The sequence below is a fragment of the Nelumbo nucifera genome, chromosome 3 (genome assembly GCF_055504915.1).
Source record: "Nelumbo nucifera cultivar China Antique chromosome 3, China Antique-T2T, whole genome shotgun sequence".
Taxonomy (NCBI): domain Eukaryota; kingdom Viridiplantae; phylum Streptophyta; class Magnoliopsida; order Proteales; family Nelumbonaceae; genus Nelumbo; species Nelumbo nucifera.
Genome location: NC_142651.1, coordinates 15,462,171 through 15,487,882, shown reverse-complemented (window position 1 = coordinate 15,487,882; position 25,712 = coordinate 15,462,171). Strand labels below are relative to the sequence as shown.

Genomic DNA, 25,712 nt, shown 5'->3' with positions numbered 1-25,712 from the left:
TTAGTCCTAACTCCTAAGAACTTGGTCAAGCACAAAACAAAGCTTCCTAATCCGAACAAAATAATTTACAGTAGTATGACCTAATGAGTTACGAGCCTAGGAGTTATAGATATAGAAAAAATGGGTTACTTTATCAAGTTCTAACTTTTCTCATGGTGGGATTGCAGAACTAACAGCTTAGCTTCGGCGATGGAGAGAGAAAACCAAGGAGAGTCTAAAGACTAGATAGTTTGGACAGAACAGACAAAGCAGAGAAAAATAGGAAGAAGAAATGGGAAAGGGAAAAAGAGAGATCGGGGGGAGAGAGAGAAATGTGAAGGAATCTGAAGTAGAAGGGATTACCGCCATTGCTCTTTGTGTATCGTGAGGCCAGAAAAGATATAAAGTAATTTTCTTCTAATTGTCTGAATAATAATTACAAGGATAGTATGGGGATTAAAAAACATTGCAATAACAAGTTTAACAGAAAACTGGAAGGGAGTCTAAATAAAGTAGAGGGGTGTTTGTAATTTACCCTAAAATAAAATTGAAAAAGACAACTAAATGAGTACAGCTTTCGCTGCTTAACATGGAAAAAAACTTACGGGTTAGACTATGATATGAAAAAGATATTATATCGGAAAAATATCTGACCAATAAATTGAAATTAGAAACGTGATAGCGAATCAGGTATTATTTATGAAAATTCATGGGTGGATTTATTGGTCAAAACACTTGCCATTGTAAAGCAAATTACGTCCTTACCTCGCAATAAAGGAGGCTGCCGCTTCTCTCCGGAGAGTCGTAAGTCGAAACCCAAACCATCTCTGAACATTGTTTTTTTCTCGTTTTAACTCTCATCTCTCCCTCTCGCGCAAAGTCCTAAAATCCCGTAAAACAAGGCAGAAGCCCTAATTTCATAGTTTTGTCCATCTCTGCCTCTCCTCTTCAAGGCCCTAATCCTAACTTTGAAACTTTTATCGTAGATGTCTTCTACGTCGGGGCAGCCTCAGTTCCGGTACACGCAGACCCCGTCGAAGGTTCTGCACCTACGTAACCTTCCATGGGAGTGCACAGAAGAAGAGCTTGTTGAACTCTGTAAGCCCTTCGGCAAGATTGTCAACACCAAATGCAACGTCGGCGCCAATCGGAATCAAGCCTTTGTTGAATTCGTAAGTACTTCTTTTCTATCCTCAAGAGTCCAGATTGGCTTTTCTTCTCACCTCTTGTGCCGTCGATTTCGATGCGCATTGAGATTGTTTTTTGCTTTGGTCTATAGTCCATGAGTTTATTCGATCCGAATTGCCGTCCATCTGGTAGATTCTTCTAATAAAGTATAGAAATTTCTGAACATGGAAGGTTCTTATTCTTGGATCTTTGTTATGATGCGTTTGTATATACTATTTTCAGCCATGGAAATTGCTGAAATGTTGCCTTTGCTTCCATGGCTGCCCTTTACGACGTCCAAATAGAATTAAGTCTAATGACTTCGCCAGAATAGGATTGGGTAATTTTCCAACTAAAATACGCAAGGCTGAAATAGATTAATGGTGGAAGCAAGGGTAGAGTGGACTATTGCCAGAAAATAAATGTTGTGAGAATAGGCTTAGCTTGTTAGCCCAGGCAATACAGAAATGCATTTTGGTAGGTTCTGCCCTTAATTGGAAGTTGCTAGTTCATATTTGGTGGTCCTTTACTTTTGAAGATAAGCTAGCTGTTTGGAAGATAAAATGTCAGATGATTAATAGCAAAACGTTAACCCTTACACGTATAAAATCAATAGCGAAGAGAAATAACGTTTCCAACTCTAGTAGGCTCGTGTTATGCTTTGGTTTGTTTGCCAGTTACCAGTTTCAAACCATTTTACTTATTTGCTGTAACCATGTAGAAATCCTTTGTGAAGTTTAGGCAACAACTTGGGGTGTTTAATTTTATTGCTTTGATTTGATGCAATTTGGATATTTTGTATTTCTGTTTTCTACCTCCTGACCGAATGTACAATCTGGAACTTGTCAAGACTTGAAAGTTAAGTCCAGAAAGTTTAACATGGAACCTTCTGTCTTTCAGATAAAAAAAACCTTTTTATGTCTTATTAATGCAGGAGGGAGCAGGAATCCCTTTAATATGCCAAAATGTGTTTCTAGAAAAAAGTCAAATGGCTAATTGTATGGTTTGACAAGCGGTCCATGTTCAAGTATCTTGATTGCATTGTTGTCAATGAGTATTTCTTGAAATAATTTCTATGAAAGACATGCATTTTTGTACCCCTTGTTTCTTTCCTTTCTTTTTTCCATCCATAATGAACTTGTTTTTCCCTACTTTTCCTTCCTTGAGTTTTCTTTTTGTAAGGCTCAGTTTGGAAGGAGTACAAATACAAATATGTACAGTGCTAATACATATAAAATAATACAAAATACACAGATTTTCACTGTACATATTGTATTTGTACTCCTTCCAGACTGAGCCTAAATCATTGGAAGACCAATAATTTTGTTATTCTCTTCACTGATTAAAGTAGTACTATCGTCTCCTCCAACTGCAGCTAATTCTTATTGTATAGTTTTATTGCTAAAAGAAAATATGTAAATAATTTCCTCAACTTTGGATGCACAATGCTATTGTGTCATGTAGAACATGCCTTGTGGTTTGGAATTTTGTTGCTTGTGTTGCTACATGTCTTGTGATTTTAGCCTTGCTTGTCCTAAATTGGATTTTTTTTTTATTTTTTATTTTTGTGTAGAGCTACACATGTTCATAATGTCATATTTTTAGTTTTCCTTTACCAATTTTAAAGCAAATGTTTCTTTTCTTCACTTTATTATGCATTAGATGAGTTTATACCATGTGGTGACTTAACTCTTTAAGTGATTGAAATGTGTTATACTTTATATTATGTTTTCCCAATTTCATTTATGTTTCTCAAGTAGCAACTGTATTTTGAAACGAGTCTTCCTTTTGCAGGCAGACCTGAATCAGGCAATCTCAATGGTCTCCTATTATGCTTCTTCTTCTGAACCTGCACAAGTTCGTGGTAAGACTGTGTACATACAATATTCAAATCGACAAGAAATTGTCAACAACAAAAGCTCTGGTGATGTTGCTGGAAATGTCTTACTTGTGACCATTGAGGGTGTTGAAGCTGGTGATGTCAGCATAGACGTTATTCATTTGGTTAGTTCTCAATGCACTAGAAATCTTTGACATGTCATTGGGGCTCATTGATTTTACCAACTGTATGAAAGACTTTCTTTGCCTGGTTGATCCGAGTGTAGGAAAGGATGGAGTACTTAAAGATGCTTTTTAATAGATTATTTCTGTAAGGAAAAAATGGTTTTACACTTTACTTGATTTTGTGACTTCTAGTTGACATACTCTGCATGGATCAGCAGGTCCATGTTAACACGGAGAAATCCTCGTTGTCAGCGTACTGCATTGGGAGAAATATCACGTGTGTTTTGCTTATCTCTTTCTTTTGATCGTTCTATTCTATGCATTGTGCACGTAATATCATACTGATGGTATTTCTTCTAACTGCTCTTCACGTGTCATGCTTAATTCAAGTTATAGACATGCGGAGCCATAGATTAGTTTTCCATCTCCAAAAGCTTCCATTGTTTATTGTCAGAATCCAGTGAAAGATTGTTGGTGGTGATCTTATGTTGTTATATAATCTTCGATGCAGTAATTTTGCCACAACTTGTTCCCATGGACTGACATTTTCTTTTTATTATTCTTATTTTGTTTGAAGATGGTTTCCTGATTTAGTTATGTGCAGTTGTTTACTGAAGTTGGTTGCGTCACTTATGGTGATGACCACTCCCATTTCACTTCTGTCATTGAGGCATTTAAAAAAATATATTAATGTCCATATAGTCCTTTTTAAAGTACATTGGAATGATTTTACTACAGGTGCCCTCCAGCACTTAATTGAGATCTTTTAATATTCCTATTAAAATCTATTGTATCACTGACTAGAACTTTTGCTGACTTCTTTTGAATTTTGGTGTGTAAATGTCCAACTCTTCTGTATTTCAGGTTTTCTCTGCTTTTGGATTTGTGCACAAAATTGCTACATTTGAAAAGGCTGCAGGGTTTCAGGTCATGTTGTCTCCAGTTGCAGTATAATTATTATTTGATAATATGGGATAACTTGTCCGTGTCCTACTTCTCATGCATATATCTTTAACTTGACAAAATGTTTTTACATATTTTTTCAGGCATTGATCCAATTTAGTGATGCTGAAACTGCATCTTCAGCCCGGAATGCATTGGATGGAAGAAGTATACCAAGGCATGTCTTTATAGATATAATTATGTAACTTCAATTGTTTGCAATGAATCGATAAATGTGTCTTTGCTCTGACACATGTGACTGATTTTTGACTTTTAGGTATTTGCTTCCAGAACATGTTGGATCATGTCACTTGCGTATCTCATTTTCTGCACACACTGATCTGAATATCAAGTTTCAATCTCATCGTAGCAGGTACTAGGATGCTTATGTGGCAAGGAAGTTACTTTGTACTGATTAGTACTATAAGCCTCTTACATATGTTTTGAATTTCTGATACATCTAGACATGCATTGTTGATTTTGGCTGTTGAGGTATTGCTAATTGATGTGTCTGCTTTGTTATCTAGGGTTAGTGAAGCCTGCTGGCCAGAATACAGATGTTTCTGTTATGCTCACTTAGTAATTTCCTTCATCTCATAATGATAATTTTAAGCATCATCTATGGAGCTGCTTTAATTAATTATCATTACTATTGTTTTTATTTTTTTAGTAATGTGTTGAGTACAGTCTGTAGTAGTAGTTAGTAAGCCACGAGTGTGGGGTTCCATACCCACACTCAGGCTCTAGTGTGTGTGGTTCCATACCCACACCTAGTTATTTTAATTCCTTTTAAGATGGGCCGGCTGGCCTTGTCCATGTTATGTTTTGTTTTATTAGGACTGGGATTTTATGTTTTATCTCCTATTCTTGTAAGGAACCAAAACTATATATAATGAAGTGTATGGGGTGGCAGAATTCATCAACCGAACCCCTTTCTTCTCCTCTTTCTCTCTTTTCTCTTCTCTTCAAATCTAGTTCTTTTCTTCCTTTTTTCTTTTAAGACAGAAGTCCACTAGCTTTCTTCAAGTTGGTATAACAGCTATTGGGAGAAAAACTAGGGTTCTCATGTTAGCCTGATCTGGTTGGCCTCATGAAAATCCATTAGATCAAGATCTCTACAGCAGCAGCCGTCTGGTTCTTGGAGATTACTGGAGTACTGAAGACTGCCCAAGAAAGTGAAAAGATTCTTGGAGAATGATCCGGTGACCAGGAAGAATCAGAGATCAGTTTTGATCAAGATAGGGTTTCAAACCAAGAGGATGATCAGAATTCTGAGAAAGAATTCAGATTCGATCAAGGTTAAAGTTTCAAACCAAAGAAGTTGATCAAAGTTCTTGTTGCTGAGAAAGGTACAACCTTTAAGGTAACTCGATAGAAGTTATCGAGATTTCTTTTATGATCAGCTTTCTTTTCTGAAAAAGGTGCAACCTTTAAAGGTTATTCGATCTTAGATAACTTTCTTTTAGCAGCAACATAATAGATCTGAGATCACCTTGCTCCTTTTAAAATCAAGACTTGTTCCCTGCTGAAATCAGTTTCTGGCTGTTGTTCTCTGATGTTTTGATTAAAGTTAAAGTTCTGTTTCTTATTCTTTGCTGAAATCAGTTTCTAGACTGTTATTCTCTGGTATTCTTGATTAAAGTTACAGTTTTGAGAAGGAACTGTTGACTGAAATTAAGTTCTGGTTTTCATTCTTTGCTGAGATCAGTTTCTAGATTGTTGGTATTTCAGTAGAAAACTTTTTTTCTTCTTGGAGTATTGTGATCTACTTAGTATGGAAAAGGATGGAAGTGAGGTGAAAACTAAAGGGGAAGTTTTTGGGACTGGTAATATGACAGAAAATTCGTTCCGGATTACCACTTTTAGGTTTGATGGAACAAATTACTTGGAATGGGCCCAATCGGCAATGATGGCCATTGGGGGTAGAGGGAAATTAGGGTATGTAACCAGAGACACAAAAGAACCAACCAAGGATGATACATCTCATCCAAGATGGGTTCAAGAGAACTGCTTGGTGATGACTTGGCTATGCAACTCTATACAACCCCACATCAGCCAAAACTATCTATGGGCAAAAACAGCCAAGGAAATTTGGAACAGCATGAAGGAGATCTATTCCTAAGTCCCAACCCCTCAATGTTGCTAGAGCTTATGAGCTAAAATGTGAGGAGAAAAACCTCAAGCAAGTGAGAAGCCCGTCTCAGTATATTTTGTTACTCTAAAATCCCTTTGGCACAAAATTGATCACTTGGAAACTATTGAATGGGAAAGCCAAAAGGATGCAACAACATATAGAAAATTGATTGAAACAAATAGGGTTTTTGAGTTCTTAGCTGGTATAAATTCAGATTTTGATATTACAAGACAACGACTTCTCACTAGGGAGAGCGTGACTCTATCTCAGGCCTACTCATTAGTCCACAGTGACAATGACTTCTCACTTGTAGTCTATGTAGATGACATTGTGATATCAGGGAGTGACATTAGTGAAATTGAAACTCTTAAACAACATCTTCATAAGGAATTTGAAGTGAAAGACCTAGGGGAATTGCACTATTTCCTAGGAATTGAGATAGCTCGATCTAAACATGGCATTTCTATCTCTCAATGGAAGTATGCTCTGAACTTATTGGAAGAAATTGGAAAGTTAGGAGTGAAATCTGCCGACACACCTATTGAGCTTATTCATAAAATAAGTGCAGAAAATGGAGAACTTCTTGAGGGCAGGGCTATGTACCAAAGGCTGGTTGGGGAACTTCTTTATCTCTGCCTAACTTGGCTAGATATTTTTTTGTGCTGTCAGTGTTGTCAGTCAATACATGCATTCTCCTAGAACCACCCACCTCCTTGCAGTAGAAAGGATTCTTGCCTACTTAAAGAGATGTCCAGGGAGAGGTATACTCTTCAAGAATAATGGTCACATGAAAATAGAAGTGTATACAAATGCGGAATAGGCTGAATGTGTTGATGATAGGAAATCCACCACTGGATATTGTGCATTGTGGGGGGAAATCTTGATTCCTGGAGAAGCAAGAAACAAAATGTTGTTGCTCGCTCCAATGCAGAAGCATAATATAGATCCATGGCCAATGGTGTTGCAGAAGTGTTATGACTGAGATCCTTGCTTAATGAGTTGGTAGTTGATTATGAGAAGCCTTTGATGCTGTATTGCGATAATCAAGTTGCAATTAATATTGCCTACAACCCAATACAACATGGTAGGACTAGGCATATTGAGGTTGATAGACATTTTATTTGAGAGCAAGTCACATCTCAAGAAATATGCCTTCCTTACATTTGCCTCAAACATGCAGTTAGCTGATCTCTTTACCAAAGCAGTCACAAAAATCAAATTAGAGACGGATTTACGCAAGTTGGGCATGATAAATATCTACTCTCAACTTGAGGGGGAGTGTAGAAATAGTTAGTAAGCCACGAGTGTGGGGTTCCATACCCACACTCAGGCTCTAGTGTGTGTGGTTCCATACCCAAACCTAGCTATTTTAATTCCTTTTAAGTTGGGCTGACTGGCCTTATTCATGTTATGTTTTGTTTTATTAGGACTAGGATTTTATGTTTTATCTCCTATTCTTGTGAGGAACCAAAACTATATACAATGAAGTGCATGGGGCGGCAAAATTCATCAATCGAACCCCTTTCTTTTCCTCTCTCTCTCTTCCCTTCTCTTCAAATCTAGTTCTTTTCTTCCTTTTTCCTTTCAAGACAGAAATCCACTAGCCTTATTCAAGTCAGTCAAAGCACTTCTTAACTTAAAAGGACAAAACTGCAAAACCTAATTGCTTTTTAGTTTCTTTATTTGGATGTCAACAAAGAACTTCCTAACATTATCACTCCCTCTATGTTCTTTCTTTTGGTCTTCCTGGTTCATGCCTACTATAATTTCATTCAAATGCAATCTTGAATTCATGTAGCCAATAGGGTTCACCAGCAAGGGAAAGAAATAAATGATTTGTTTATTGGATGGTGGAGGAAGACAGGGGTGGTCGATGCTAGCTATGGCATAAGAAGAGGTTACATTAAAGGAAAGGAAGCCAATGAAAATAGAGGATACAACAAATTTGGGAGCAAAAGAACAGAAGATGGGGCTTGGACTCTAAGTTAGAAGATGTAGAGGTGAGTAACAAAAAGTCAATTATTCTTGCTTTGTAATCCTGCTTGAAAATAATGTGGGAAGGAAAGAGAACAGATTGGGGAAAAGGAAGGTAGTGAAGGCAAGAACTGAAGTAAAAGATTGGAAGAAAATACTAGAAGAAATTATGGAGAAGACTCACTCAAAGGAGAAGGTGATCCTTATTCCTTTCGATGAATGGAAGGCAATCATAAACATGGGGGAAATCCAAATGGAAATGATGACTTTGGAAATGCCTCTTGGTTTAGTTATCTTGGAGAACTGGTCAGTTGCTTGTAATGAGAAGCTCCTCCTAGAAAGGACTACGATAATTAGGCTATTTGGGTTGCCATTTAACCTTTGGCAGGAACACATTTTTCACAAAATAGTATAAGTATGTGTTGGAGCCTTGGAAGTTTATTGTTTGCAAGAACTTCGAGTGGCCAAGATCAAGGTGGTTGGAGTGAAATAAAAAAGTCCACCGAGCATTGGAAATCTTTACTTAAGATTGCTAGAGAAACTATATATGTGGTGTTGGAGATCGAAGTGAAACTTTAGCCTCCAGAGATGAAGGAAGAAGAAGAAGAAGAAGCTAATGTGTGTGAATTGACGACATGTGGAAGGAATTGGGTGGACTGCCAAAAAGGTCAAATTAAGAAATTTTAGAAGCTGAAGGGTTGGAAGTTGGTTGGAAAATGTAAAATGGGCTTCTTTCCATTAAAGGTTAATTATTCAAATCTTTTTGAATTTAATCCGATGGCCTAGAAGTTATTTTAAGTGCAAGTGTTAAAATCAAGGGTTTCTTGCAGATAAGGGCAACTTTTCGCCCTGAATATCAATAAAAAGTAATATTTTTATAAAATAATCAAAATAAGATAACTTTTTTGCAAAAATATCAAGAAAGGGCAGTACACTGTTCATCATCTTCCTCTGCCTATTCAAGCGAAAAATATCAAGAAATGTACGCGATGGTTCCATTCTACTTTGCTATGTTGGTGGCGTATGGTTCAATGAAGTAGAAGATATTTATGTCGGAGCAATGCTCCAGCATCAATCGTTTTGTTGCTATGTTTTCTATTCCGGTGCTGTCATTCCACTTCATATCTCAGAACAACCCATACCAGATGGACACCAAGTTCATATTGGTTGATACTGTTTCTAAGATCTTGGTGCTTGTTTTGCTCTCCCTTTGGGCCATGATCTTCCATCGAGTCGGTTGGCATTACGGTGACTTGAGAGTGCTAGATTGTAGAAGACTCCCCAGTGAGACTGAACAGAGGAATACAGAACACTGGCGTGTGCTTGCAACATGCTCGAACCCGAACCATATTGGTTGCAACTGACGACAACGGTCGCATTCAGTAAACACTCCAGCCCCACCTCGCGAGTTCAACCACAACAACACTGATATAGCTTTCTTAGTGATTTAAAAGGCGTGCTTGAGGCGCGCCTAGGCGCACAGGCGAGGCGCATTTTGGGGTATGCACCTTGCCCAGGTCCTAGGCGCACCTTGAGGGACGTGCTACAAAGGCGACTCATAGAATCAAGAATGCAATATGTTTTACATCACATTAACTACTTGAATCAATGCAATTAAGGAAAAAAAGAGATTGTGGGTTTTACATGCTTGAAAATGCTTTATATGTTCGCTTTTATTTTTAAATTTTCATTTGAATAATACATGTTATGTTTATGTATTTTAATTTTAGATAATAGGTTTTTTAAATAATTTATTTTAAAATTTAAGTTTATATTTTTATTAACATTATGTTTAATATTTTTATTTTTTTTTTTGCATTTTTAAAGTTTTTTGGCATATTTTTTGGATTTTTTTGACTTTTTTTTGGAATTTTGCGCCTTTCTTAAAAAGGCGCACGCCTCGCCTTGTGCCTCAGGCGCAAATTGGCCCTTGTACTTTTTTTGCGCCTTGTGCTTTTAAAACACTGAGCTTTCTGCAATGCCGATTTGGCATTCGGCTACCACTCGACATCCAACCCCCAGTTATCCGGGTATGCAGCATTCGACGGCTACTCCCTCCAACCAACGCCATGCACATCGGTGACAGCATCAAATACACCGACGTGGATCAGATCTCCGACAGTTGGGAGGGTTTTCCGGTAGACGTCACCAGCATTCTCCGGCATGAAGATGGTGTGGGAGTCACTAGGGAAGGGTCAATCTAGGGGTGACAAACAAGGGTGCAAAGATGTTGGACCCGGAGGTACGTGGTAGAGTAGGCAGCTCTACTCTGTTGTATGGCTCGCTGTCTTAGCTTCTAGCGTTGTGTTTCTGTCAAGAGAGATTTGTCAAGAGAGAGCATAAGTTAAAGAAGAAAGAGAATATAAACAATACAGGCCAGGAACCTACTATGCTTTTCAGATTTATATTTTTTTCAGATTTTTAGATTTGTATTCGCATGAAGGCAAAGGAAGACGATGAACAATATTACTGCCATTTCTTGATATTTTTTCAAAAAAAGTTATCCTATTTTAGTTATTTTATAAAAATATTACCTTTTATTGATATTCAGGGCAAAAAGTTGCCTTTATCTGCTAACAAATCCCAACAGTCCATGTGGAGACTAAGGTTGAGAAAATTCTAGAAATTGCTAATCAAATGAATCGATCTAGCCAGTCTTATGGCCTCGATTGGGTAACTCTTTGGAAGTTGGGTCATGTGACATTTTAATGAAACATGTGACAAGTACTGGTCCTTTGAATAAGGACAAAAATTAAATTTTGGATTCTAGGTCTATCATCACCCCGTTTGAACCCTCCAAACTGCTCTTAGCCTCTTGCGGTTTCTCCCTTTTGCAGAAGTGGTCTCCCTTCCTCCTTGGTGATAGTTGGACCGAAGGCCCCATATAACACTTTTATTGGGAAGACCTGGGGGTGGATAACTCAACGACTCTAGAAAAGCCTAACCCTTGTTACAATAGAGCACTACATGAGGAGTTAGAGGGTGAGACCAACTAGGAGGACCTCAGGGATATTGAAGGTGAAGAAGTTGACCAGCCCTCAAGTGTACGAAGCATTAGTTCAACGAAGGGATGTAAAATTACAGACTTGGATTTTTTTGGAACTGAACTACTAATTTTTTTTTGATGAATATGGAATTGAACTATTAATTGGAGAAGATTTTGGTATTGAGGTCCTAGAATTGAAGTGGGAGTGGGATCTTCTATCGCAGATTGCGGGGGTTCTATAGAGGAACCCTAAAGAGGACACATGTACAACTCAAGCACAAAATTAGGGTGTTCGTAAATATGATTTGGGTCTCCAAAACAAGCCGAACTTGGTTTCACCTGAGGAACAAAATCGTTCTGCTATATAGGTATTTGCTGAAAAGGAACTCCACCGTTCACAACTTGCTTCTAGGCGGGGAGGTTTTTGCCAGGATAAGGGAATCTCTTGTCCCCTTTCTTCCCCCTGTCCCCCTCCCATTGTCTCTTCTCTTGCTTCTATCACTCGTTTTCATTGTACTAATCCTTCCCCTTTGGCCTTTGTAGATCCTGTCTTGGAAACCTCACCTAGTGTGAATATTTACCCTAGTGCCACAAAAAAGGAAGGGGGAGGTGGGGGTTTGGAGGTAGAGGAGAAGGAAATTTTGAATTTAGTCTTAGGAAACTTAGCAACCCTAGTTGAGTGTGAATAGAAGTTTGAGAAGAGATTGAGAAGCAGTCATGTGGGGGATCAGCACAGACTCGTGAGAGAGTAGAAGGGAGATTGAGTTAGCAAATGAAAAAGAATGTAAAATTAGGTTTTCACCAAAAAAGGAAGGGTATAAACCAAAAAGCTTTGGAAAAGAACAAACTAAGCTGAAATCTTAGGAAGGATATTAATGGAATTGAAAAAAGATGGAGGAAAATGGGTGATGTGGAGAAGTTAGCATGTGGAGTTTCCTATGACAAGGTTGAGAACCACTAGAGGGAGAAAAACAAAAGGGGTTTAGTAGTTGGGGAAAGAAGGGGTTTGGGTTTTCCAAACTTTTTGTAATAAAGATTCTTTGTTGGAATGTAAGGGGTTTAGGGAGTGCAAAAAAGAGGAGAATTGTCAGAAATGTTTTAAGAAAAGAGAAACAGATGTTGTAATGATGCAAGAAACAAAAGCTCTCTAAACTGGGAAAAAGGTGGATAAGAAACATTTGGAGTAGTAGGGGGTTGAGTTGGTCTTTTGCCCCTTCCTGGGGTGCTTTTGGGGGTATTTTTACAATTTGGAAGAATGAGGTGGTGGAGTGTCAGGAAGAGGTGATTGGACTATTTTCAGTGTCAATAAAAGCTAAAAGAATGAGTGATGGAAGAGAGTGGGTTTTAGCAAATGTGTATGACGCTAACTCATATAGAGAAAGGGACCTTCAATGCCATAAGATACACAAGTGATACTAATAACCCAAGCAATAGTTATTAAGGGGACGCCTAGGCGACAAGGCATCCTTGGAGGCTTGTCTCGCCTAATCGCCACACAATTTTGTACTTTCTATTATTTTTTTTGATCAATAACTGTGAAATGTTATTAATTAAGATTAAGAAAATTACAAAGCAAGGGGGCTAAACAATCTTAGCTCCCTAGAACAATCATTTGAGCACCAAATACAATTACAATACTGCCCAAAATAAAGAGTTTCTGTTCACCCCTTGCCTAGCTAGATCATCTGCCAGTGAATTTGCACTTCTCTTTACCCATTTGTACTGAATTTCAATATCCTTAGTCGGCCACATAACTTTTCTCCTTTCATTGCTGTAATTCCATATCCTAGAGTTATCCTCTTTTAACCAGTTCACCACAACTTCAGAGTTTCCTTCTATGGTCAGCTTACTAAATTGTATCTCCTTGACTCTTTGTACCCCTTCAAGAGCTGCAAGTATCTCAGCCCTCAAGGAATCTCCTTTGCCTATTGGTCCTGAAAACATAGCTAACATATTCCCATGTTCATCTCTTATTGCTCCCCCTATTCCGGATGGCCTTGGATTACCCATACTGCTGCCATCAAAATTCAGTTTAATAAAGCCATGAGGCGGAGGAATCTGTAGAGAAGATGGGCCAAATGGCCCATAGGCTGTTTATCCTTTTTTATCTTTTATGTTCTTTGCTGTAATGGGCCTTAATCTGGGCTTTATTCTTTCTTATGTTATGCCTTTTTAATTCTTTGCCCAATTAGGGGCTTCTTTGTAAATTACTAAAGTTTAACCTAACGAAATAGAATTAAGGGAGTAAGAGAAGGGATTATGTTCGAAAATCTCTCTTTGAACCTAAGTTGCCGCCACCTTCTTCTTCTTCTCTCCTTTGATTTTTGCTACTTTCTTTTAAATTTTTGCAACTTTCTAAACAGTCCTTTCTTCTCAAAAGGCTTTTTTTTCTTGGTATCAGAGTAGGCTCGTTTTTCCCTTTTTTTTTCACCTTTTTATCCCATACACAGTGTGCATGGAGAACTGAATCGTATGAATAGTTAAAGAAACCTATTTCAGCCAAGTTGTTAGTGGTTTCTGGAGAGAAGGGGACTGGTTTTGTCGTCCTCTTGACAGATTCAAGTGTGTTGCCCAAAACCCTAATTTTTTAAAGAAATCTGATTGCGGGCCCTATAGGAAATTTGACCTGGGCGCTCAGGGACTGAAGGCCTTCTCATTCTTTTTCTTGAAGATCGAATCAAGTGGATTGGTGTTCTGTGAAGTCTACAAGGAGCGGCTGAGTTTTCTCTGTTTCTCCCAACTTCTGGGTGTGACGCAGGTTATTGGTACGACTGCATAGAGGTTGGCTCACAACACAGTTTTTGTTTTGTCTTCATTTGTTGTTATTCGAAGTTTTTTGAAGTCATTTTTGAAGTATTTAAGAAGATGAACTCCTTAAACTTTGAAAACAAGCATGTTGCTGAATCAGTAAAAATTTGGATGAATTTAGCAAAGGAAATTTGGGATAGTGTTGCTGAAACATATTCCCAAAAATTAAATGTGGCCAGGGTTTAGAAGTGGAGAAGTGATGTGAAGAATTTGAGACAGCGGGAGAAACCATTAGCTGTATACTTCTCAACATTGAAGTCTTTATGGTAAGAAATAGATTTGATAGAAGCTATAGCCTGGGACACCACTAAGGATGCTGAGACCTACAAAAAACTGGTTGAGAGAAACAGGGTGTTTGAGTTCTTGACAGGGCTAAATCCAGAGTACGACATTACAAAGCAAAATATTTTATCCAAGGATAGTGTCTCACTATCTCAAGCATATGCCTTGGTAAGTAGTGAAGAAAGCAGAAGACTTGGCCAGGTCCAAGGGGTTGGTCCAAATGATCACTTTGCTAATATGGGAGTGAAACCCAAGGGGGTTGCAGGGACTCCAAGAAGAAAGAGTTTATTTGTGAGTACTGTAAAAAGCCAAAACACACTAAAGACAAGTGTTGGAAATTGCATCCTGAGCTCCTACCACCTTGGTTTCAGAAGAAGTCTGATAATATAAAGGCAGGGAGTGCCAATGTTGCTGTTGGTTCAGATAGTGACAGATACCAAACTGAAGAGATGACGGCTAGTGAGCAGTTAGCAGCTATGAAGGCAGAATATGAGAAGTTTGGGAGGATGATCAGTCACTTACAAGGTGTGACCTCTTCTTCCAACCCTCCAGGAAATTCAACCTCTTCTGCATTTGCTCATTCAGGTATACGGGCTTCTGCCAATAATACAACCATTTTAGGTAATCGTAGGATCCCTTGGATTATTGATTCTGGTGCTTCTGATCATATGACCAACCTTTATACTTTGTTTGTTTCATATGCTGTTCTCACTGCTACTTACCTTATAAACTGTATGCCATCCAGGGTTTTAGGGTTTAAGTCTCCCTTCAGTCTTCTTCATCTGGACAATGATCTTTTTCCTATTCTTCTTCGTTTCTTTGGCTGCACTTGTTATGTACATATCTCAAGTGTCCAGAGACATAAATTTGAACCAAAAGCCCACAAGTGTAGCTTCCTTGGTTATTCCCCCACACAAAAGGGTTATTGTTTTTTTGATCTGAAGATTGGCACTCGGTATGTTTTAATGGATGTCACCTTTTATGAGCTTTCTTCCTTTTATGGTTCCTCTCTAGAGAGACATTGTCCAAAGGGGGAGGATTTGTCATAGGTGTTTGCTCTTCCTCTTCCTGTCCCAATTGAGTCTTTTGTTGAGCCTCTTCCTCCTTCAAACGAGTCAAGGGAGATTCAGTCACTTCACTCTCATCCCAATTGAGTCTTTTGTTTCCCCTTCAACACATGAGCCTCATGCACTTCCAGTTACAGATGAGACAACAAGTACTGTTATAGGTCCTTTGTAGCCATCCTTTCTAGACCTTGATATCCCCATTGTTATTAGGAAAGGAAAAAGTGTAATGCACATTGCATTTCCAAACACCTTTCTTATAGTTTGCTCTCTCATTCATATTTTGCCTACCTTTCTTTTGTTGCTTTTAACCCAATTCCCAGGTTTGTGTCAGAAGGGAAGTGGTTGGTTTGCCTGAAGGGAAGGATCCAGTAGGTTGTAAGTGGGTTTTTACTATCAAATATCATGCTGATGGCACCATTGAACGGTACAAGGCTAGGCTGGTTGCAAAAGGCTATACACAGACATATGGGATTGATTATCTAGAGACCTTTGCCTCTATTGCCAAGATGACTTCTGTGAGAGTTTTGCTATTTTTGGTTGCACACTTAGACTGGCCACTTTATCAACTGGATGTAAAGAATGCATTTCTGAATGGAGAGTTACATGAAGAGGTCTATATGTCTCTTCCTCCAGGGATGTATGAAACAAATATGAAAGGAAAGGTCTGCAGGCTGAAGAAATCTCTTTATGGACTCAAATAGTCCCTAGAGCATGGTTTGAAAGGTTTAGGTCTACCCTTGTTAGCTTTGGCTATGTACAGACATGGTCTGATCATACTCTCTTTGTGAAGAGGAGAGGATCCTTGGCCGTTTACCTGATTGTGTATGTTGATGATATTGTTGTGACTGGTAATGATGTCTCAGGGATTAATGATCTCAAATCTTTCCTTCATACAGAGTTTGAGATCAAAGATCTGGGGGAATTGAGATACTTTCTTGGCATAGAAGTTGCTAGATCGAAGTATGGGGTCCTTATCTCTCAGATAAAGTATGTTCTTGATTTGCTCTCTGAAACAGGGAAGATGGGTGCTAGACCAGTTGCTACTCCTATCGATATGAGCCATAAACTCTCTGCTTCAGATGGAATATTGTTAGAAGACAAGGGAGTCTTCTAGAGACTACTTGGAAAACTTCTTTATCTATGCATGACTCGGCCAGGCATTGCATATGCTGTCAGTTGCATCAGTCGGTTCATGCATGCTCCTAGGGATACTCACATGGCAGCAACAAAGCGGATTCTATGTTATTTGAAGGGCTCCCCTGGAAAGGGAATTCTATTTGCTAAGCATGGCCATATGAAACTTGAAGCCTACACAGATGCTGACTGGGCTGGAAACATTGATGACAGAAGGTCTACCTCTGGGTACTGTAGCTTGGTGGTAGGTAATATTGTCCCTTGGAGAATCAAGAAACAATCAGTTGTTGCTCGATCTTCAGCTGAAGCAGAATACAGAGCCATGGCTCATGGAGTTTCTGAACTATTGTGGCTTAGATCCTTGATGGAGGAACTGGGTATTGAGCATGATAAGCCAATGATGTTATACTGTGATAATCAGGCCGTCATCAACATTGCTCACAACCCAGTGCAACATGACAGAACTAGCTATATTGAAGTTGACAGACACTTCATTCGAGAAAGAGTGGCTTCTGGAGAAGTGTGCCTATCTTTCATCACCTCTGAAGGTCAGTTATCTGATTTCCTCACCAAGGGCATTCCCAAGGCTAAACTTCAGCATGATAATGACAAGCTTGGCATGATTGACATCTATGCTCAGCTTGAGGGGGAGTGCAGAGAAGATTGGCCTTAATCTGGGCTTTATTCTTTCTTATGTTATGTCTTTTTAATTCTCTGCCCAACTAGGGGCTTCTCTGTAAATTACTAAAGTTTAACTTAATGAAATTGAATTAAGGGAGTAAGAGAAGAGATTATGTTTGAAAATCTCTCTCTGAACCCAAGTTGCCGCCACCTTCTTCATCTTCTTCTTCTTCTTCTTCTCTCCTCTTGAACTCTGATTTCTGCTACTTTCTTTTGAATTTTTGCAACTTTCTAAATAGTCCTTTCTTCTCAAAAGGCTGTTTTCTTTTGAATCCAACAAGAATTTGATGCCTTCTTTGCTGAAGCTAATTCTGCAATTTCCTTCTAGTTTTTTAGCATCTCATCTATTGAGAATTCTGCAAACAATGCCAAAGTTTTCAGCCAATGTATCTCCCTAATATGGATTACCTCCAATATTACTTCCAAGCTTCTCTCATTTTCTAAGAAGATCCATGAGTTTCTCTCCTCCCAAATAGTCCAACAAACTGCAACCCTCATACATCTCCACATAATCCTGGTCCTTTTTGTTGGCCAACTCGGCATGGAACTAAATAAACTTTGCACATTCAAAGGGGGGGTCCACTTGCACCCAAACAAAGAAGTACACCATTCCCAAATGACTTTAGTAAACCGACAGGAAATTAGTAAACGGTATTCAGACTCACCATCAACTTTACAGAGATCACACCAGTGAGGACACAAACAACTGTTTTCTTTCTAGAAGTACATGATTCATTTTGTGTTCTTATGTATTATTATTTTTTTTATTATTTTCTTATTTGTTAGGTTTGATCAACACAAACATTGCTAAATGCTGTATTGATCCCTCAAAGACTTAGAAACCTGAGCCAACAGGTCTAATCAACACATTTTCTTCTTCCATATCTTCTTCTTCTACCTTTTCTTTCATATCTTCCATACGTTCTACTTTTTCTTTTCTTCTTTTCCTATAACAAAAATAAGGGTTCATCCCCTATTTTTTTCAATTTTCTTTTCTTCTTTTTCTTCTCATGAACATGTTGATTTTCTATACCTCAACATGAACTTTGTACTTTTCTTTTGAAAATTATGAATAATTATTAAGGAAATATGATTATGGTACCTAGGGAACTACCCTAGGATCTATGTTTTTTACATAAAAAAATCCATCTCCTAGGCAAACAAGGTGCCCCCCCTGTCGCCTAGCCTTGCCTTGGCGCCTTGAAAACTATAACCGAAACTAGACTATAACCATGAGTATGAGGAAGTACTAAGTATGAGGAAGTTTAGTACCTTGGTTGACTCCTTAGAGCTAAAAGTACCCCCCTTTATGCAAGCTTCCTTCACTTGTTCTAACTTCTTGGAAAATCAAGTATGCTCAAAATTGAACATGTTCCTTTTTCCATTGAGTGGGAAGAGTTATGGGGACACCTAGTGGTGAAAGCACTCCCTAGGGTCACCTTATAATCATTGTCCTTTTGTGTTTAAAAGAAAAAAAATTAAGGGTTAGAATAAATAAGAGTTTGGGAGGCTAGAAGAAAGAAAGGAGGGACTTGCTAAAAGGATTAAGGAGCTTGACAAAAAGGAAGACCAAAGAGAGATTAGTTTGGAGGAAAGATCAGAAAGGTGGAGTCTAAAAGTGGATTTTGAGGAGATCTTAAGAAAGGAGGAAATTTCTTGGTGATGGAGATCGTGATAGCAGATTTTGGATAGGGATGGCACCGGGGAGGGTTTTGTAAATTCTAGACCCTATCTGCCTCCCTAAACCTCCCAACTTGTACCTAGTGATTCAATACATGCTGAATCTCTAGCCCTACTTCAAGGTCTAAAGATGGCTGAACAGATAGGAACAACAGACTTAGAAATTGAAGGAGACTCTCTATTGGTCATCTCTTGGGCCAAAAACATCACATCAGCACCTTGGAAGCTCAAGTTTATTTTCAGAGAAATTGACACACTTGCAAGGAAGTTCAATACTCAGTTTGGTTGGGTTAGAAGGGATGCAAATGGGATGGCGGATACCCTAGCAATCTTTAGCTATTGGGCAGAATTGTAACTGATTTCTGGAGATTGCAATTTCCTATGCAATCTTTAGCTATTGTATCTTAATCTCTCTGTTATTAATGAAAAATTTTCTGGTAAAAAAAACTTGTACCTAGTGATTTAAAAGGCACACCTAGGCATGCGCCTTTTGAAAATTTCATGCTTTTTTCGCTTGCTTTGCTCGCTCATCAAAGCTTCCAGAATCCTCTATTTGCTAATGTTCATTAACTGATCCTAATAAAATATCTTCCTAAAAAGCAATTAAAATTATAAAAACATTATTTTTTGTGTGAGAACTAAGAATTTAAAACCATAGCATGGACCTGTTTGGGCTTGCCTTGAGGGGCATGGCATAGAAGTGGCTCGTAGAATCAGGAGTGCAATATGTTTTACATCACATTAGGTACTTGATGTAATGCAATTGAGGAAAAAAAGAGATTGTGGGTTTTACATGCTTGAAAATGATTTATATGTTTGATTTTATTTTAAAAATTTCATTTGTATACTCTTTACATGTTATGTTTATGTATTTTAATTTAGATAATAGGTTTTTTAAAACATTTATTTTAAAATTTAAGTTTATATTTTTTATTAATATTATGTTAAATATTTTTTTTTTATTTTTAGCATTTTTTGAAGTTTTTGATTTTTTAGCTTTTTTTTGTATTTTTGCACCTTGCTTCAAAAAGGCCCGTGCTTTGCCTTGTGCCTAGTGCCTCAAGCGCAAATCAGCCCTTGCGCGTTTTTTGCACCTTGCGCTTTTAAAAACTATACCCGCCCAAAACCCGTAGCGTGTTGGATTTTGAGAATTCATACCCCCTTCCCCACACATGAAAATGCAAGTCCCTCCCTGCATACAAGGGTATGTCGGGTTGGGTTTGGAACCCACATCTAATTTCCTATTATTTCTTGTTATATATAAACAATAAATAAATAGGATAACACAAACAAACAACAAAATGTCCAATTATTTGATTAAAACATGTAAAAAAACACATAAACCATCAATTATCCTTCACATAAAATTCAAAATATTATTAAATTCAACACCTAACATAAAGTTTATATGCTTTCCAACAATATGTGGGTTGGGTTTAGCCTAATACCATACCCTACTCATAGAATCCCAAAACCCATCCTCGCCCCAAAACTCGTTCTTCAAGTAAAAAACCTGCCCCACCAGGGCAAGTACCCACTAGGTAGGGTAGAAATTGCCATCCCTACTTTTGGAGGGAGATGGTAACAGAAAATTCTCACTCAATGGCAAATGGAATATTAAAAAACATGATCTCTAACAGAAAATTCTCACTCATTGGCAAATTCATGATGCCTTTGTGGGATTTGGAGAAAGACCAGGGAGGGGAAGGTCTAATTTGTAAGTTGGATTTGGAGAAAGCCTATGATATGGTGGATTGGACTTTCCTCTTGAGTTTGATGGAAAAAATTGGCATGGGAGAAAGTGGATCAAAGGCTGTATGAGCTTGGCACATCTCTCAATATTGAACAATGGAGTGGCTAAGGATTTTTTTCCCTCGCTTAAAGGGGTCTAAGTCAAGTAGACCCTATGTCCCCTTGTTCACCCTTATTCCTGAGGTATTGAGTAGGTTGATCATTAAGGCTGATGTCGAAAACTAGTTTTAGAGGTTGGAGGATTGGTAGAAATGAGGTTGTTGTGACTCACTTGCAATTTGCAAATGACATAATAATCTATTGTGAGGACTGTATAGAACTCAGCTTAAGGAACTTGAAGTTGATCACTTCCAAAGGATATCAAGTCTAAAAGTCAATTGGGGAGAAAAGTTGTGTGGCTCCTAGAGTAACTTGCTATGCCTTTGGGAAGAAACCTGAGAGTAGATAGCTTTTGGAAACCAATAGTGGAAAGATTTGCTAAAAAGTTAACCTTGCGGAAGATAAGCTATATCTCTATGGGAAAAAGAATCACTTTGATCAAATCCACCCTAGCCAATGTTCCCACTTACTACCTGTCCACCGTTAGGATCTTGACAAAAATAGCTTAACAACTAGAAAAATTTATGGGGGACCTCTTGTGGGAGCCAAGAGATGAAAAGAAAGATCATTTGGTGAAATGCGAATTGAGTGTAAACCTAAGGAGCAAGGGGACTTCTTCTAGGAAAGTGGCTTTGGAGATTTCCCTTAGAAGGAGATAGACTGTGGCACAAGGTTATTGGAAACATTCATGGAAAACTAGCACCTCATACTGCTTCAAACTCACCTCGGAAAGCAATCTTTGAGGTATTGCCTACCTTTCTTAACTTCATCCGCCTTCATGTTGGCTGTAATGAGTGTGAATCACTTGTTATCCTACTCTCAAACTTGGAAAAGTTTTTTGTTTTTTGTTTGGACCATAGTCTCTAGGGTGGTTGGGTTTGGTACCCCTCACTTGATGGCCTATTCTCTTGTGCATCCTTCTTTAACCTTCTTGTCCGCTCAAAACCCGTGGGGGTGAATTTCTTGGTGAGAGAAATCTGGTGCAAACCAATCCCTCCTAAATTTGGGACTCTTTGTTAGGAAATGTTCCTTGCAAAGATCAACACTTGTGACGTGCTATTAGAAAAGAAGGCCAAGCAATTGCCTTTCTCCTTGTGTTTCCTTTGTAAGGCTAGTGGTGAGACCCTTTCTCATTTAGTAATCCCCTTCTCTTTTGTGACTTGCATTTGGAAATATTTCTGTTCTCTCTTTGGTTGCAGATGGGTTCCCCCAGGCCCCTAGGATGTGGTTAGTTTGTGTAACTCCAATTCTTGAGGCAACAGAAAAAAGAGGAGATGCTTATGGAGGATAACAAGAACAGCCTCGGTATGGAGTATTTGGGAAGAAAGAAACCAAAGGATTTTCAATGAGAAGAGTAAGTCAAAGGAGGAAGTGATTGAAACCATAAAAGTTAGATCTGCACATTGGGAAAAAACAATGGAACTCTTCAGAGTTGTCTCTACAAATGACTTATTATGGAAATGGGCTGATGTGGTACATACAGATACACATAAAGAAGGATTGTGATCTTTCAATTTTACACATTAAACAAGGATTGCGATCTTTCTCCTTTTTTCATGTTTTTCTCTTTTATCTGGTTTTTGAACACATGACTAATCACTAGAGTCTGCCTCTCTCAACTTTTCAAGTTCTTGAAATTCCTACAACCTTTTCTCATCCTCTCCAAAACCATTTTTTTTCTTAAAATTTCCCTCCTATTTATTCTCCTATTTTCTTTCATTCCAAAAATCTTTCCTATTATATTGGATTGTTTATTTTTCATTTTGCGTTTTTTTTCTCAAGCCTATCCACCTTTAAAAATGCATAGCCTTTCCTGCTAGTCTGTTTGGAAAAACCAAGTGGTAATTTGAGTTGACGTGTGGACAACATTCTTGGTGGTCATGGTTTGGTGTTTGACCTTTCACATTCTATAATTTGTCTGCTTTCACTTAAATGATCTTTTTGCTGCTGAGGTAAGTCATATCATAAACTTAACCTGAGGCACAAGAACCCAAGAAACATTATTGTGATGTTTTCTGGTCCTTGTCCAACCAGACACCATTATAGGAGTTCCTACCTTCTTTTTATGAATATATAACTAGGAACAATGAACTAGCAACAAAATGGGCCAAATGGGTATCTTTAGTGGCATTTATATATGGCCATGCATTTATGTGGTGCTTTTAATTTCTTCAATTTCCCCTAATTATTTGCGACTGCTTTTTGTTTGGTTGAACATGATGTTTATATGGAATTATGGCATGATGCTTGTATAATGTATAATACATGTCATGGAATGATTGGATCCTGTGTGCTTTATGTATCAGGGATTACACAAATCCTTACCTTCCCGTGAATCCTTCTGCCATTGAAGGAACCATGCAAGTAGGTTTCTTATGTTCAGGCATCAATTGTATTTTGCTGTCATTAATGTGTACTAACAATTCTCTATATTCAGTCTACTATAGGTCCTGATGGGAAGAAAAAAGAACTAGAGAGTAATGTGCTTCTAGCTTCAATTGAGAATATGCAATATGCTGTCACAGTAGATGTTCTTCACACAGTAAGTATTTCCTTTCATGGTTTCTTTTTGCAGTTTCCTGTTTGCTTGTTCATCTACATCCTTAAAATGATATGAGTTGCACTCTTTGCAGGTATTTTCAGCATTTGGAACTGTCCAGAAAATTGCCATTTTTGAGAAGAATGGTGGAATGCAGGCACTAATCCAATACCCTGGTAGGATTATTTTTAAATTTATTGTAACTCATTTGTCTCTGTTTCATGTCTTGTTTTTTTTATTGTATTTGACTGCTGACTGCTGCCGATGGTTGGAAATTGTATCTTCCCTTGGGTCCATCATGAATTTGGTTGTGATGTTCAAATTTTATTGGCTAATAGTGCAAATTGGGTTACATAAAGTAGTTGCAAAAGTGTTAGTTTATGATGTGGTGTATGCATATTTGTTTCACAGAGCACTAATTTTCTGTTGCTGTTACTTCATTCAATCGAGGATTCCTGTATGTGATATTTAAGATGCTTGAAATCAGACAATTCCATTATCTATCATGCCAGGTTCAATTGATTTATCACTTCACTACAACATCCATATTCATCTCTACTAGGGGGTCTGGGGTCCATTTCGGGCCCTAGAAGCATTTCAGTTTTCTCCTCACTTTGATACAGGTGCAGCCTGAAGGAATTTCTAAAGAGTGATTATGCTTTCTTCATCAAAATTTGTTTAGTAACTTCTTTCTTTTATCCTTTCATTGTGCTTTGTTTTCGAGTTGCTAACTTCTCATGATCTGTACACTGTACAACTTTTTCAAAGATGATGTATATATCCTTTTATGCTTTGATTGTGCCTCTCTCTATTCTATGTTAGTCCCTCTTTTGATCTTCAGGCCAGGAAGGTTGTATGTATATCCTTTTCACTAAATCAATAAATCTCTTTGATAGCAATTCTTTATCAGAAGAAAAGGTGAAACTTGCCTCGTTGCTTTCTTTGTGTGGAATTTATTTTGTTGCCTTTATGAACTTTGGATTCATATTGTACTGTACTGTCAAAAATGAAAAAGAAAAAATCCTGTGCGCTGCTTTATGTGGTATTTTTTTCCCTGTCAGTCATTGTCTCATATTTTATTACTTTTATCCTGTCAGATGTGACAACTGCAGCTGTTGCCAAAGAAGCCCTCGAGGGACACTGCATCTATGATGGTGGCTATTGTAAGCTTCATCTGTCATACTCTCGTCATACTGATCTCAATGTAAAGGTATAGATAAGAGTTTTAAATTATTATGATGGTGTTTGGTTCTATTGCCGTTTATCTGAAAAAACGATGCCAGCTCAGTGCCATATAGGTATTTTCCCCAATGAAGCTTGAAATGTTGTTTTGTTAAACCGTTTATTAAAGAAATGTTTTGTCTTGGTTTGTGTGAGAGCCATCTGTTGGGGAAGCTTCTTTTTGGTGTTTTCCTTAACACTAGGGTGTTTTTTCACTATTCAGCTTATGTGGTGACTAATGGCGTCTAATGGCACCTAACTGTTAAAAAACATCAAAAAAGTTATTCAACCTTTTTAGATGAATGCCGTGCAAAATGTTTTTTTAAATAAATGGCAACGGAACTAAACAGCCCCTATATCTATGACCATAAGTAGGAGGGAAAGGTTTTACGGCTTTAGAGAAAAACAGTGGGTCCATTATTGTTCGGAAAAACCAAAAAGAGTTGATCGAGCAATGTATGCTTCTTGACGCTTGTTATTAACATTTGCCCGTACTCTTTTTATGCATGTTTTCTGGAGTTTGATAGACTGTTTATATGTATATACCCTTGTAGGCTCACAATGATAGGAGCAGGGATTACACAATCCCTGAATCTGGTATACTCCCGTTGCAACAGGCTGCTGCTGTGTCTAGTGCAGGTGGTTGGCAAACTCCTCAGGCTACATCAGTTTATCCTGGCAACATGCCCGCACAGCTTCCTGATGGACAGGTAGGAGGATCCTGGGATCCAAGCATGCAGGCATCAGGGAGGCCAACATTTGTCTCAGTTCCAACGACATTTCCAGGTCAAACATATCCACCACCCGCTGTTCCTACGTATTCTATGGCAGGAGCTGTTCCAGGAACAATGCCAGTTCAGCATGTAGATCAATCTCCTGCTGGAATGGCCACTCACAGACCGCCACAATATGGTCTCCAACCAAGTGTGCGTCCAGCAGGCCAGCCTCCATTTTATGGCCAGTGAGTTATTCCGTTTCTAGAATTATTGTGACCTATATAGCGTTTTGGGAATGCCACAAAATGGTTTTGTACCTTAATTGGGTTTGGTCCTTGGTTCTCTGTTGGTGCTGGGGGTCTGGGGCTTGGTCCTTGCGAGGCAAAAAATGTCAAGTGTATTGCCTATTACATCGCAACTTGCAATGTGGTTGCTTAAGGAAATTTACCATTTTTGGTGCACCGTCATGTCGGTAGGGATCCTTCAAATATTCAGTGTTACGGTTGCATTTGCTATTAAATATTTACTTGTTCCATGAGAATTACAA

At 38.2% G+C, this 25,712-nt stretch overlaps 1 protein-coding gene across 4 annotated transcripts; it reads left to right on the top strand.

Moving 5' to 3' along the window:
* The first annotated feature begins 637 nt into the window (after nt 1-637).
* Nucleotides 638-25,712, top strand: LOC104597797 (polypyrimidine tract-binding protein homolog 1-like). 4 transcript variants are annotated; one of them, XM_088900698.1, is made up of 12 exons: nt 790-1,151; nt 2,941-3,150; nt 3,366-3,427; nt 3,755-3,785; nt 4,015-4,077; nt 4,197-4,270; nt 4,370-4,465; nt 22,996-23,053; nt 23,127-23,231; nt 23,323-23,404; nt 24,326-24,438; nt 25,004-25,712. In XM_088900698.1, exons 1-12 carry the CDS (start codon nt 966-968, stop codon nt 25,412-25,414), a joined length of 1,491 nt encoding a protein of 496 aa, XP_088756824.1. In that variant the 5' UTR covers nt 790-965; the 3' UTR covers nt 25,415-25,712. The 4 variants fall into 4 exon arrangements, with proteins under 4 accessions (XP_010257830.1, XP_010257821.1, XP_088756823.1 ...); XM_010259528.3 differs by lacking the exons at nt 3,366-3,427; nt 3,755-3,785 and adding an exon at nt 638-783 and having other exon boundaries at nt 966-1,151; XM_010259519.3 differs by lacking the exons at nt 3,366-3,427; nt 3,755-3,785 and having other exon boundaries at nt 784-1,151.

Coding starts and splice junctions, on each gene's coding strand:
- LOC104597797 (XM_088900698.1), top strand. CDS start 966: ATGTCTTCTACGTCGGGGCAGCCTCAGTTCCGGTACACGCAGACCCCG. Junction 1,152..2,940: donor ATCAAGCCTTTGTTGAATTC/GTAAGTACTTCT, acceptor TTCCTTTTGCAG/GCAGACCTGAATCAGGCAAT. Junction 23,054..23,126: donor CCATTGAAGGAACCATGCAA/GTAGGTTTCTTA, acceptor CTCTATATTCAG/TCTACTATAGGTCCTGATGG.